Source organism: Arachis hypogaea, chromosome 18 (assembly GCF_003086295.3).
Source record: "Arachis hypogaea cultivar Tifrunner chromosome 18, arahy.Tifrunner.gnm2.J5K5, whole genome shotgun sequence".
Classification (NCBI taxonomy): domain Eukaryota; kingdom Viridiplantae; phylum Streptophyta; class Magnoliopsida; order Fabales; family Fabaceae; genus Arachis; species Arachis hypogaea.
Window position 1 is genome coordinate 3,391,173 of NC_092053.1, and position 15,096 is coordinate 3,406,268.

Below are 15,096 nucleotides of genomic sequence, written 5' to 3' on the forward strand. Positions count from 1 at the left end.
ACTCTGCGTCCTACACCATTCTTCTTTTCATATCTACTTTTCATATCTAGATTAAAAAGTGCACTTTAGTATACGGACACAATAAGTATGGTTCCATTTATGGTCAACAGTGGAAAAGAAAAAGCAGAGAAAATGGGTTCTTGCAAATGATCAACATTCTGCCACTCATTTTTTGACCCCATTATTCTTCTTTGTTGCTATGCCTCTCTCTTGTTCTTATCAAACAGATTTCATTTCACCATAGCATTCTTTCTTTCACAGCTCTTGCCTCTTGCTATAGATTTCAAATAATCAGAGTGTTACAGAGCAAACTGAAACAATGACGAATCCTTCAGTCTTGTCTAACATCTGAGCTTGGCCTTTGCGCCCAAAATATTGAACAACAACACTGCAAACATGGCTCATCAACAGGTACATTTTAAATTTAATAACCCATTAGCTTGTTCTTGTTTTTGGAACTATCCTCATGCATTATCTATTATATTGTAATGATTTCCGAGGATGTGGGTCTACAATTTTATTTATTTATTTGATATGCATTGATGAGATTCGTTTTCATTATCCATTGTCTGCTACCAAAAATGGACATTAATTATTTCTCTGAACACAATTGATTTGATTTTGATGTTTGTATGGTAGGATATTGAGGGGTGGCCATTGGGGTTATTGCAACCACTGAATAATGCAAGAAGTGGTAACAATTCAGGGTCAATATCATTCAACACTTTACTCACTTCTTCTTCTACAGATAATAATTCTTCATCTGATTTGGACACTCAGGTCACCACTACTACTCACTCAAATTTATCTTATTTTTAATCTCGGGTTAATGATGATAATTCCAATGAGCATGTTTCAGTTACTGCATGTGCCTAAAGTGATGAGACTAGAATAGAATATAGTGCCATTTTTTGTCTTCTTTTAATTTGTCCTGCATGCTTCTCTCATTGCTCTTATTTTATATGGTAGAAATTGGAATTGCCTTGAAATTCATCATTTTTTGGACAAATAAAAAGTTGTGCTACATACTTAAATGTCTGTGCCTAATTACCGAAGAGATGAGGAGGGCTAACTTCGAGGAAAACTTGAGAACTTAGAAAATAAGCAAATTAAATCAAGTTGGCAAAAATTATTTTTAATATAGAAATGAAGATAATATTTTAGTCGAATATTAATATTTAAAGTGTATTATAATATTGTAGAGGTATAAAAAATATATTTAATATATATTTTGTATGTTAGCTAGAATATTGACACGTGTTCAATATATATTTTATGTGATGACTTTTTACCTGTAAAATTCACTCATCTATAATTACACCAAATAATTTTATTTTTAAAAAATATACCAATATTTTTTTCATTTTAAGAGATATTCTTTAACAACTTCCTTTTTAATTTTTAAATAATAGTCATATAAAAAATAAAGTATGGATAACAGCAAAAGTAGATGATGTAATGCGCTTTGAAAAAGTAAAGCGTGAAAGTGTGAAACACACTTTAAAAAATAATTTATTATTAAAAAAAGAAAAACAAAAAAAACGTTAATTTTAAACTTTAAATTTTAGAACACTAAATCATAAATTTTAAATTTAAATTATTGATTTATAATACAATAAATAAAAAATTAAGAACTATTCAATTAAAAATAAAAAGTATTTAAAAATAAGTCCGAAATGTCTATACTTATAGAGTTCAAGTTAAGAAAAGAAGCACGAGTGCACTGCTAGGGGGTGATATTTACTAAAAGTATTTTGGAAAAATTAATAATTATATCTACTAAGTATATTTAAATTCTATTGATTATAGACTATCTTTATAACAATATAAGAAAAAAATGCGATATATAAATTAAATATTCTATAATTAATAATTATATATAATAGGTACAAATATTAAATCGAGATACCCATTCTATGATAAATTTACCTTCCATTTTTGTGCCTTTAGTGGGCCTAGTATTTTCGGCATTTGTAATAGCTTATTTATTCTTTATGTTCAAAAGAACAAGATCTTTTAGATAAGGATAATAGGCACAAATTAAGTATATTTTTTTAGATCAGAGAGCAACTTGATGAATAATCACTCCTAAAAGTTTACACCATAATAGTGCTAGTTGATGAGAGTTACTTCAAAAACAAAGAAGAATCAAGTCAAATTAATTTACTTGGGTTTGGTTTATTTATTCTAACAATTCCAAAGGAAAAAATTTAATATTAAAATTATTAAAGAAGATTAATTTTTATAATATTTAAAAAAATCAATTTAAAAAATAAATAAATATATCTTTAAATTGTTTTTTATTTTTTTTATAAATATATTTTTTAATTATCTATTATATTCAAATCTTTATTAATATTTAATACACTTTTATTTATAACAAAAATTTATTACTGTAATCTACCAATTTACTATTAGTAAATAACTTTATTATTTCACTACACTCTCAAAACCCAATATAGCAATAATATAAGAATAATGAAAAAAATATTTTTTGTTTTTATTCATTTTTTAAAAACTTAGAACACATATATGTAAACATAACTCACTTTTTTATTATTATTATTATTATTATTATTATTATTATTATTTTTTTTTTCTTCGTTGTTATAATTATTTATACATATTTTCAAGTTAATTTTGTAGTTTCTTTTTGTAAGGAGTTAATTTTAATATTGTTGTTAAATAATGTGAATTTTCTCTTCATTATTAACTTTATGAAATTGAATTTGATCATAAAATTTAACAATGACAACCGATATAAAAACTTTACAAAATTAGTGTATTATAATTGAATTGAGTTCTTTTCATAATTTATAAAAAATATTAAAAATAAAATAAAATAAAAATATATATTCTCTTTCTTCTTCTCTTAGTTCTTATTGTGTTGTTGTCATGTTGGATTTGACAGTGTATTAAAATAAAGGTATAAAGTAAAATAACAAAATTATTTATAATAAAATTTAAATAAAAAATAAAGTAAGACTCAAAAATTGATTTGATGCATATAAAGACATAGTTAAAAAAGAAGAATGAGGAGGATGAAAAAAAATATTCAATTAAAAAAATAAATTTTTAAGAGAGAAATAAATAACAAAATTTAGAATATATTTGTTTTTAAATAAAAAATTTGTTTTTTAATATTTTATTAATTAATCCTTCTTAATAATTTTGATAAAAGTGAATCTCTTTTAATAATTAAATCTCGCCATTATTCTTTTAAGAGTAATTTTCCCAAGTATTTTTGTGAAAGAAATGGAAATTTGAAAATGGGTATGCAAGTTTCCGGTTTAGTCTTAATTTGGGAAGTTTGTTACGATTCATGAGTATAGCTTCGGACACTACACTCTACACTACATGTTATTTCATTTGTCGCAGTTCGTTTGTACACTTAATTAGTCTTGTTCTTTTTCCCAAAGGGGTTTTATTGTTTGTTAAGTTTTGATTTGTAGCATCTGTTGTTTATTACACTTTTGTATGAAATTTGGACATTCCTACGTAAGATTTTTATTTTTTGTTCCTTTATTAGTTAGTGAATGATTGTGTTTGGGTGATCTTACAATATCACAGATCTATTGAAACTTTATCAACTACGATCTTATAGGTACCAATTAGGTGCGCAATCTCCATGATACGTTCATATTTTACCTATATACAACTTTTAGTAATTAATTAATGCATATCAAATACTAAATTTGCATTTTAATTTGTGTACTGATAAAATTGTGATAGAATAGAAAAAGTAAAGAAAAAAATTTTTATTGATTGTTGATTGATTGAATTGAACTGAAGTGTGTTGTAAATTATGAGGGTAAAACTAAATATATAGAGAGCATTGTCCTATGAAAGATAAAAACAAATAAAGATAAGATAAGAACAACTAAAGATAAGATAATAAAGACTAAAATTGTAATTGAATTTATGTATTCTATTAAGCTGAATTTGTGGATCACGAGATTTTTTTATTATTATCATGGATTAAGGTGGAAGAGTAATTTAATATGTAACTTGAAATATATGAATCAGTCAACAGGGTCGTTTTACGTGGACAATAGTACCACACTTGGGAGCCTTATGGGTGTGTCCACAATATCAGAGCTTTCTAGAAGAGCACCTAATAATAATAAAACAGAACAAGGCTTGAACAAGATCAAGAAGCAGAACAACAACAGGTTCAGTTTCATGATCTCACGGTTATTGTGTCCAAGCTCATCATCAAGGACAAGAAATACTAAGAATAATAATAATAATAGTAATTCAAATAATGATGGTCCATCTCTTGGTGAATATCTTGCTGTGGAGAGAACAAGTAATAAGCCTATTATTTATTATGGACCTGATGATGAGATTGCATTGGCTGAAACCATTCATATTGCGGAGCCAAATTCATTATTTGTTAATGGCACTATTGCTCCACCTCAGACCAACAATAACAAGAAGAAGAAGAAGAAGAAACGGTTTCTTCGTTCATCACTTTTGGAGCTCTTTTCATGCGTTTGTGGCCCAAGCTTGGCCTAACTCTTCACTCTACCATCAACCAATATATGCAGGTTTTTTTTTTTAATTTTTTTTACCCTATATATATGGGTGATCAAATCTTAATTAAGCATTAAAATTCAATTCAATAACGAGAACTCTTATCTTTTAACTACCTCAATTCTTTTATCATAAAATAATTGTGCGTGTCAAATCTTAGGAATATAGGTCTAATAAGTCTAACTATTAAACTAACTTTTAATGATTAATTTAGGTCAATTTTTTTTATGGATAAAATATATTTTGGTAAAAATTTAAAAAATATTTCTAATTTTTATTTAGTTTTAATTTTGTCTAAAAAAATTTTGAGTTCATTAAATATATTCCTAACGACTAAATTTAAAAAAAAAAATTATGATCAATTCAACAATAATTTCACAAAAATAACTTTCAATTAAAGCAAGGTAAATATAGTTGTCATGCATTATTGCTGAATTATTCTTATATTTGATGCAAATAAAAAATTTCTGAGACAAAATTAAAATAAAATAAAATTTAAGAATATTTTTAAAATTTTTAACAAATTTAAAAAAAAAAATAAATCTTAAATAATAAGTTTTACACCTTAGATTTTAAAGCTTTTAAACAAATGAGAGTTAAAAATGCAATTTTAACATTGAAGAACAAATTTAACTGATATTAATTTATTTAAACATTGATTTCTTATACATATCTGCACAGAAAGAAACAAAAAAGGAACCAATTAAGAATCAGAAGAAAGCAAAATCGATTTTGGCTAGCTTGAGCATGGATCAATTATTTGGTGAGTTAGTGGATAATGAAGTAGAACTTAAATAATTGACACTTGGTTGTTTTCTCCGGATTGGACCACTACAGATATTTGACAGAATTGTTCAACTAATTAACTAAAATGACCCCTACTTAGGGAGAAAATCACACACCTTGGAGGGTCAATAACAATCTACAGTTATATATATTCTAGATTGACAATTTTTTTAAAATATATCTCAAAAGTGAATTATATCTTAAAACATGCAGTACGTTAGTGGTGAAGAGTCAATGGTCATTGCCACATACCAATTTGGTTACACATTTTTATGTACATTATTGACATGGAATTATTTATTGGTTGTTGGGTTGTTGCCCAGTTAGTTAAGTATTTCATCACGAAAGTTTCTCTCTACACGTGATTCTGTTACGTGATGAAAACTTTTTTGTTGTAAATACTAAATAATTAACATTTACCATTTTTTGTTTACAAGTTTACACTTTACACTTACGTTGTTCATCATAATAATAATAATAATAATAGTAATGTCTATCAGATTATTAAGTTAGGTAAGAACCGTTGACATTTTCTTCCTACACTGGTTCTTATTCTTGAATTAATTATGCTTAGTGATTACTTAAAACTTGGGATATATAATCTATTGGCCCAACCCAACCTAAAATGGACAAAATACAAAAGTGAAACAGGGTACGTCTGCGATTAGTCATCTCATTAGAAATCAAATCGATTAGAAAAGTTTATATATGTGGCATAGAGTCCTGAATATAAAAATTAAAATTAAAAAATGTGTCATTGTTGTTATCCAGATTCATGTGAATCTGCAGCCACTTGGCCTGGATCCAAAAACGAAGGTTACGAGTTTCATAATTGTTTCCATTTTGTATAAACAAAAGGACTAAGTCCCATGTGACGTACTTGAATATGACCTATTCTTTCAGATATTTTTGCATCCAACTTGTCGGCAGACACCAATAATACTCATATCTTGCAAATTAGTTACTGCAATTCAACTTGTAAAAATATAAATGACGAATTAAAGAAACCATATAATAATGTCAACGCATACACATTATTTTCTAATGAGTTTCTTGCTTCTGCTTTTGAAACTTTGTAAGTGTAACCACAAAATATTAAGATGGACCGTTATTATTTTTTATTTATATTATTCACTATGATTGGAGATTGGAACTTGGAAGTTGGAAGTTCATCATCAAGTCAAACACAGCGTTTGCATCAGTGTGGCGTAATTGAGTAAGTGACACCTACACTGTAACTCTTGGCATTTCATCAATCAATCATCGTTCCTGTTTGTCCCTGCTGTCCTTCTATCTCATTCTGAATCAATGATATCAAGTTATCAACCATTATTATATCACATACAATTCCAAAATCCACGTGTCAACACTATGTAACATCATCTAATAAGTGCACAAATTATGTGAACGTAGAGACATGATCACATGACACTCTGATGAGTAAGTACTTCACTTTCGTATTCATATTTTATTGCTCATTTCACATGGTTACAAAGAAATACCAAATACACAGTTTTCATAATAAAATATTTATTATTGGAAGAGAAATCCAATTCCCGTCCACTTTACCTGTTTAATGTATAATAAAATTTGATTGAATGAGGACTATACTCTCAAAATCATCGACCCAAGTGATGCTTCTTCAATCTCAAGTAACAATAATTATAACAACAATCGTAGCTAGCTAGTAGAACAACATGACATGCTGGTCTTGTTTTTGGTACCTACCGCAAACTTCACTTCACTTGCACTTACTTCCACTGACTTTGCTTATTTCCCAAAATTACATAATATTCTTTGATCATGCCTTGCTGGTGAAGCACATATATATAGCTAGTAACCTTTTCTTGTTGCCAATTATGGAAGCATTGCATTCAGTCTTTGTGAATCCATTCATCATCAGCAGCAATCCTTCCAGAGCTGCGGCTACCCAACTTGGCGAATGATAGGCCTTTGAAGCTGCTACTGCCGCCCTCATTTGTGTTTCTTGTTTTTCTTGATGACTTGCTTAGTTTGGAACCATTATTGGTGTCTTGATCCACTTCCTCCTGAGCTTCCACCTTCACGGCCACCAGCCTGGCTATCGCGCTTCGACAGAAGGGACAAACCGGCGGCGTAAGGGCAGCCGTGGCAGGGTTTGGTTTGTTGTGGCAACATAGGGCTAATGTGCATTGTGCACACATCTGGTGCCCACAGTTCTGGACTTCAATTGTGCATTCTTGCTCAAAGCAAATGCAGCATAATGCTGACTCGCTAACCTGAAACAAATAATATCTTGTTAAATCCAATTTGAGAGATAGATGCAGAGTGGGTGGAATCGAATCGAATTGAATTGAATTGAATTGAATTGAATAACCTGAGAGATATTATCATCATCAGAATGAGATGGAGATGGGAGAGAGTAGGTGGTTGGCTTCAATAATATATTTTTCTCCCTCTCTCTGTTTGCATCCTTCAAGGCCTGCTCTAATAAGGCCTTGGCTTCTTGATTAAGTTCGCTGATGAACTTCAATGGAGAGGGCCACACAAGGGGCTCTGCAGACGAGGGATTCAGCAGTGATGCACATGCCCCATGCTTGTGCTTCATAGCTACCACATACGGTATTCTCCTGCACGCATAAACAATCAACATAAATCCATGGATATGTGAATGGTTCAATGCACTGAAACAGAACAAGACAATACCCGGATGCGTCGCGCTGAAGACGATCGGCGCCCCAAGCTAAGAGCTCGCGAATGCAATCCAGAGATCCACCTCTGGCCGCAACATGTAGGGGAGTGCTCCCTGGACATCTGCGAATTAAAGTGAAAACATACACCACCAACTCGTTCATTCATTTATCTAAATAACAATATCAAACAGAACAGAACAGAACAGAACAGAACAGAACAGAACAGAACAGAAGAGAAGAGATTAGTTTTCGTTACCCATATCCACCTGTTGAAGCACAAACAAGAGCTCCACTGTCTAACAGAACACGCACGCAGTCCGGCCTTCTTTGCCGAGCTGCCAAGTGTAATGGCGTTGCACCTTTGCCATCTCTGATATTTACAAACCGAGAAAATCCCCTGCAACAAAATTGACCAATTAATTTTGAAGGAGAAAGAGAAAGAGAAAGAGAAAGAGGAGTAACTAACCAAGAAGCAGCGACAGGACTAGATTGAGCAGCAGAAAGAATTGCCTTAAGGCAAGAAGAATGGCCGTAATAAGCTGAATAATGCAAGCATGTTCTTCCGTAAATAGAATCGAACATCAAAACCTGAAGATTATTGCAAGAGTGAGAAATAGAAATAGAAATAGAAACAGAGGAGAGTTGAAAATGGAAAGATTGATTCACAGACATTAGCTCCAGCTTGAAGAAGCTTCTGGACACAGTCGATCTTGCCGTGCATTGCTGCGAGCATGAGCGGGGTCTGCTTCTGGCGATTGAGAAGATCAGGATTAAGAGATCGATCGAGAAGGTTGGAAAGAATGTGGATGTGGCCTTTGGCAGCGGCAATATGAAGAGGAGAGTGGCGATCGTATACAGTGGTGTGGTGGAGGAGAGAAGGGTCGTGGTCTAAGAGGGAGGTGACGGTGAGAAGGTGACCGTGGTGGACGGCAGTGAAGAGGCCATGCTCGTGGTTGCCTGCTCTGCAGCTGAGGCCTTGACCCATGGTGTGCTGAGGCTGAGCCAGAGCCAGAGCCAGGCTGCCCTGCACACCCCCTGCCCCTGCCTTTATAAGACACTTGCAACCAAATATCAGATTCGATATTCACCGCTCTCTCCAATCCAATCAAATCAATCTACCTCCTCTTCCACAACTTAACAGTTACACCTATCCAACACTACTCTCAAATCAAAACCTTTCCAATTTTCATCCCCTACAACACTTTTTTATTTTTAAACTCTCTCATAAATTGTTCTCTAACAAAATTACTAGTAAAATTTTTTAAAATAATAAACTTAAACAAGTTAATTCAAATTAAATTTTTTTACAGTAATTATAAGGACTAATTTAAAAGTAGTTTGTCGGTATTTGTAGAATTTATTTGTCATTTTATTCTTATTTTAATATTTTATAATATAACAAAAATTAGTTAGTAAAAAAATTATGTGAGTTCTATGGTACCTTTTATTATGGTGCCTAAATTGTCTAATTTATTTTTAAAAATAAAAAATAAAATATTTAAAATTTATTAAATATTATTTATTTGCCTTTTTTAGTAAGTTAGGCATAATTTCAAAAGCATCGTAGCATTCATAAAAAAACTATAGGAAGAAAGAGAGTTACCCTATGTTCCAATTTTCATCTGTATCTAATTATATTATAAAAACTTAATAATAATAATATTAGAAAAACAATAAAATAATAATGATATAATGTGTCAAATAAATAATGGCAATATACCTTAACCCAAGGGTAGCAACATACCATTTATGGTTAAACAGGTCAATTAGTACGGATAAACGTTGTTATAGTATGGTAGACTGATACACCCCCCATATAATGAGGAACGAAAACTCTTCAAAGTGAGAATGCGGCCTAACTTAGATTTGACTAATAACAAGTTAAATGTTGCTGCTACGTTAACTCATGCCATCCGAATCCGATCTAGTTTATGTCACAAAATCATATAAATCTTGCCAATAATTGATACGGCATGCTGCTCTGGGTGCCATTGTTGATGTTTCATTTTCAAACTGTATTGTTATAAATCCTACATGTGAATACAAATGATGTGTGTTTTTCTTAATTATTTAATTTAAGGTGCTGTCTCTCAAGTGGATTACATTATTTAGACACGCTAAACTGTGTGTCATCCATTTATTTAGTTCTAAAGTCCGTGCTATTATATAATTACATATTATACTACATCATAGACTGTAATTATATTTTATTAACGAGTAAGCATGTAAAAAAGGATCACAATGACTAAAATTTAAGTTTCCAAGTCAGTTTCTACGTGTTCCCAATTTGGATCGCCCTGATTGGTCCTCTTACATACTTTGCATTTGCATTCCTATAGAAACATGTTAAGGTGTCGTGTGCCATAATATATATGAATATATTATCATAGTCAACATATTAGACTCCCATGAAATACCGAAAAATGGATGGGATATAACATATAAGTTGCCTGGTTATTAGAAAAAGTTTGATTTTCTTACCCCGTTTTTCAAATAAAAGTTCAAGTTGAGTATTATGGTAAATTTTAGAAAGTTAGATTATAATTTTTTGGAATGTTTGAAAATGTTTTATATAGTTTTAGAATATTTTAGAAGGTCTCGAAAGACCTTAAAATGTTTTAGAAGACTTTGAAAGATCAGAGAGTATTTTAGAAGAGTCTTAATATATATAGAAGTATGAATGATAGTATAGAATAATCTAGAAGTAGATAAAAAGTTGTGGTAGGATAAATATTTGTAATGAAGGTTCTGGATGATTAATCTGGAACGTTGATTAGATTTAATCCTAACTATCTATTAAGGAGGTTATAGGAGGTGAGAGTTAGAATTTGAGTATGTATGAGTTATTTGTAACAAACATTTGAGTAATAAAATATTATTTTCACCAAAATTTCCTTTCTCTTGTATTCTTAGATTTCTTACTAAATATTGAGGGTTAGACTGACTTGGTCTTAGCTTAAGAGGTGTTTAAGGTCATGTCATTCTGCGAGCTATATATATATATATATAATAAAAATAGGTTTCTCCAAAAGCTGCTGATACTCTTAGTCTTAGCAAGCATATATTCTAAGTATAATTAGTTAATTACTAATTTTTTTAACAAAACCATATCTGCACGCTTATTTTAAATTCCCATATGGCAATGGCATCAAATCTTGTTAATCTTGTTTTTGTTTATATTACATTGGCTCCGAAGCGTAAAGCTAAGTTGAAAGGCCTTTAAAAGATGAAATTGTGGTTGCTTAGAGTCTAATGATAATTAAACTGGCACATATATAGGTACTAACATTTTTTTCACCTTTGGATGAACTTTTAACTTTATTCGTTTAGGCCTTTCTTCTATTACAGGAAAGCAGTTGCTTCAAGAATTAGCCCCGTTGAAACCAAATATCCTCATCAAGGAACAAGCTTTGACAAGTAATCTCCAAACTCACACCGTTTCAATCAATTTGTTTGGTTGATTAAGGAGGAAAAAATTACTGAAAATGAAAAATGTCTACGTTGTCATCAAAAGATTATATACACTTTTCTCTTATGAGAAAAATCACAAAACAAATTAAAGTTGCAAATCATAAGTCAAGCAAGGATTTACAAAATGTGTTGTAATAATTATGATGTTCAGTACTTCAGTTTGAAGTCAAATAACATAACGGGGAGTGCTAGGTAAACAATAATCATCTTGAACAACATGAATAACCATCAATTAAATAAAAATACACTACATCCTAATTTAATGCTACTAATTAAATTTAAAATTAATTTACTCTTTTAACCTTATTAATTCACATTATTCATACATTGTTCAAAAATATTGTTTGTTACCTATACTTTTTCATAACATAAATATCGTTTCATACGCATATATTGTATATGCATATCTGATAGATCTACGCATGTTTCTGTTGTGATCACCAAGCTTCTTCGAATTTTTACAATAACATAGGTTTGGCCAAAGAATCAGAACTGTTGTACCATAGGAATAGGAATAGGAATATATATATCTATAGCTATTTAATATTTATACGGACACTCTCTAGCAAAGATAAAAAATAGGGGGAGAAAATAAATTGAGTCACGCTCACTCTGTTTGGGTGCTTCATCACGATCCAATATCATATACCATTGGTCACTGTCACTAATTACTGCTGGACCACTAGTAGGAGCGGGAATAAATATAATAATGGTAATGCACGCACCACCCCCTTTTGGACCCAGTAAATTCTCCTCTCTTTTTTTTCTTGCTAAGATTAAGGAGAATGCTTTAAAATTAATAAAATGAGTTGAAAAAAAAAAGTTTTAGGAGGATAAGGAGAACAAGTATCAATATTGATAAAATAGAATCTAGTAATAAATAGTTGTGCATTAACAAATTGAAAAACTAATAAATAATTCACACAAATACAAAAAGAAAAGAAAATAAAAGACAGTAAAAACTAATTAATTGACATCATTGATTAATAATTTCCTAGTCTACACTCAAATTGATGGCCATTGGTCAAACTCGAGTGTAGACTTAGCCACCATATTCGATTCAAGTGTGGTGGCAAATAAAGGAAAAATCTCAACTCTTTCGAGCTGCATGGTCTTGAGTTTGTGCTCACGGCCTTGTATGTATTTTTTTTTCTTGACTTCAATATTTTTTTGCTATGAATTACGGATACTTCACTGAGTTGTCTTGTCGTGTCCGTGTGTTGGACACATTTTGGACATGACACTCACCGACACTCCTATGATATACATGTCTGTTGTATCTAACTGTGTCTTAATAAAAAATAAAAAATTATTTTCTAGACACACTTGGACATACCTAAATACCATCACGTGTCAGTATGTTCAGTCTTATTCTTAACATATATTCTTAAAATAAATTTAAATATAGTATATATTATTATTTATTAAAAAAATATTTTAAATATTTGATATAATTAAAATAAGACATTAAAAATAATTAAAAAATTAATTTATATTTTAATATTAATAAAATTTCAAAATATCATTACGATTTATCTAAACAAATACTTTATATTTTATATGTATACGTGTCCTCGTGTTTTATAAGATTTTAAAATTCGCGTATTGGTGTGTCCCGTGTCCGTGTCAGTATCCATGCATCATAGTTTTCTTACTTAGTTACTTGTTAGACTTAGAAACAACAATATTTCTAAAGATTAAAGGCCAAATAAGTAATTTTTTTAATTTACAAAAAATTATAGCAATAATGTTTGGTGTAATTTTTAAAATTAAATTATAATTTTTTTAAAAACTATTTAAATACTTATAAAAAAAGTAAAAAAATGATTTTTTATAATAAAAAATTTTTTATTATTTTTTAAAAATAAATACTTTTATGATTAAAAATTAAATACAAAATAATTTATTTATAAATTATTTTTAATATAAGTATTTATTGTTTAAATTTTTTTAAAAAAAATTAATTAAACTGTTTAAGCAAACTAAATCCAAATGACAAATATCTGCACCTAAAACAAGTTAAGGGAATGAAGGCAACTGATGTTTTTCCTTTCTTTTTTCTTTTTGTCATTGCAACTTTAGTCCTTTTTTTTTTCGATAGTATTGCAACTTTAGTCTTTGGTATGCCCAAAACCAACGACGTAAAGTCAAAAATACTTTTCTTTTTTTTTTTTTTTTTGGACGTGTTCAAAAATACTTTTCTAAATGACCTTGTGATTGACTTGGAATGATTCGGGATGGTTTCGGGCCATTGTCCTTTTGCGATACCAAATCCAAGTTTTGTATACGTTTCAGAGCCCAATGGACAGGTACACAGAAGCTGACCTAGTAGTTCAAACCCATTTCATGATATGTCTAAAAAAAAAAACCATGTCATGGTTATTCAATTTAGTATTATGTACCCCAAGGATTTGCTTTACTAAGCAAGACATCAATGAATGCGAGGCCCAATAGTTAAAAATAAAAATGCAAAACACAACAAAATAAATATAGAAGGGTATGGGTCTAGGCCTAGATTTAATACCAAATTGATCCGTTTATACTGTAATTTGGTTAGGTAAAATTTTTTAAAAATTTCCTGACCAAAAATATTTAAAAAGATATTTGTATTTTTCAAAAAGTACAAATTTTTTATTTTATATTTGGTAAATTAAAAAAATTATATATTTGTAGTTTTTAAAAGATAGGGAGTATTTTTTAAAAGTGCTTAAGGTAAAATTTTTTAAAGTTTATATGTGCTTAACAAAACTAAAAAATTTAATATAATTTTATAGATTAATTAAATTTTTTTAATTTTATATTTATATCAATTATAATATTTTAAAATTTTAAAAACTTAGTAAACACAATTATTATTACTTGATTATTAAAAATTATTTTTAATTTAATTTATTAAATATAGATGATACAATTTTTAAAAAACTATTTTTTAATAATTAAATTTTACAAATTATTTTTAAAAATAAAAATTTTATCAAATAAATCTTAAGTAATATATAAATTTTATATACACCCCTAACTATATCATTGATTTAAATCATACAAAGTAAGATGTGTCTCTCAACATTCTACTACAAGTACATATATGCTATGAAATTCTTATGAATAAAGTAATGGGCACCGACATATATAAGAAATCTATAGCGCGAGACTCGTTGTATTAAAAAAAATAAATTAATAATTTTGTTATGAAATGTAAAAATCACATAAATGGATCTACATTGTATGTAACAAATAAAATAGAAGAATTGCTTGCAGAAAACCAAAATGGCATTAGCGGCTGGTGCTGTTCCGGCGGGTCATATTTCGGGGGTTTAAGAGCCGATTTGCCGCGAAATTCCAGTTGGATCCAAATCATATTTTAGGTTAATATTTAGAGTTTAATTTTAATTTTTTTGTAATAATATCTATTCTTTTAAATAATTATTCACGCTAATATAAAAATAATTATTTTTATTTATATAATATTATATAATTAAATATATTTATCAAATTATTTTAAGCTGATAATATATTAAAATTAAAATCTAATATTTAATATGATCCCGTATGTAGACATGAACATGTATATCCGACATTGTTGCAACTTGCAAGTAGCTGAAGGAATGGGACCCGCTTGATGGATGGTGAA

At 29.3% G+C, this 15,096-nt stretch overlaps 2 protein-coding genes across 2 annotated transcripts; one reads left to right on the top strand and one right to left on the bottom strand.

Moving 5' to 3' along the window:
* The first annotated feature begins 111 nt into the window (after positions 1 to 111).
* LOC112771607 (uncharacterized) lies at positions 112 to 5,758 on the top strand. The gene is made up of 3 exons (XM_025816394.3): positions 112 to 411; positions 640 to 780; positions 4,027 to 5,758. Exons 1-3 carry the CDS (start codon positions 397 to 399, stop codon positions 4,516 to 4,518), a joined length of 648 nt encoding a protein of 215 aa, XP_025672179.1. The 5' UTR covers positions 112 to 396; the 3' UTR covers positions 4,519 to 5,758.
* Positions 5,759 to 6,756: 998 nt separating this feature from the next.
* On the bottom strand, positions 6,757 to 9,243 carry LOC112769014 (putative E3 ubiquitin-protein ligase XBAT31). The gene is made up of 6 exons (XM_025813406.3): positions 8,665 to 9,243; positions 8,461 to 8,582; positions 8,251 to 8,391; positions 8,008 to 8,115; positions 7,679 to 7,931; positions 6,757 to 7,580 (listed from the first exon to the last, which is right to left on the bottom strand). The coding sequence occupies exons 1-6, from the start codon at positions 8,977 to 8,979 to the stop codon at positions 7,197 to 7,199; spliced, it is 1,323 nt and encodes a 440-aa protein (XP_025669191.1). The 5' UTR covers positions 8,980 to 9,243; the 3' UTR covers positions 6,757 to 7,196.
* Positions 9,244 to 15,096: the final 5,853 nt, after the last annotated feature.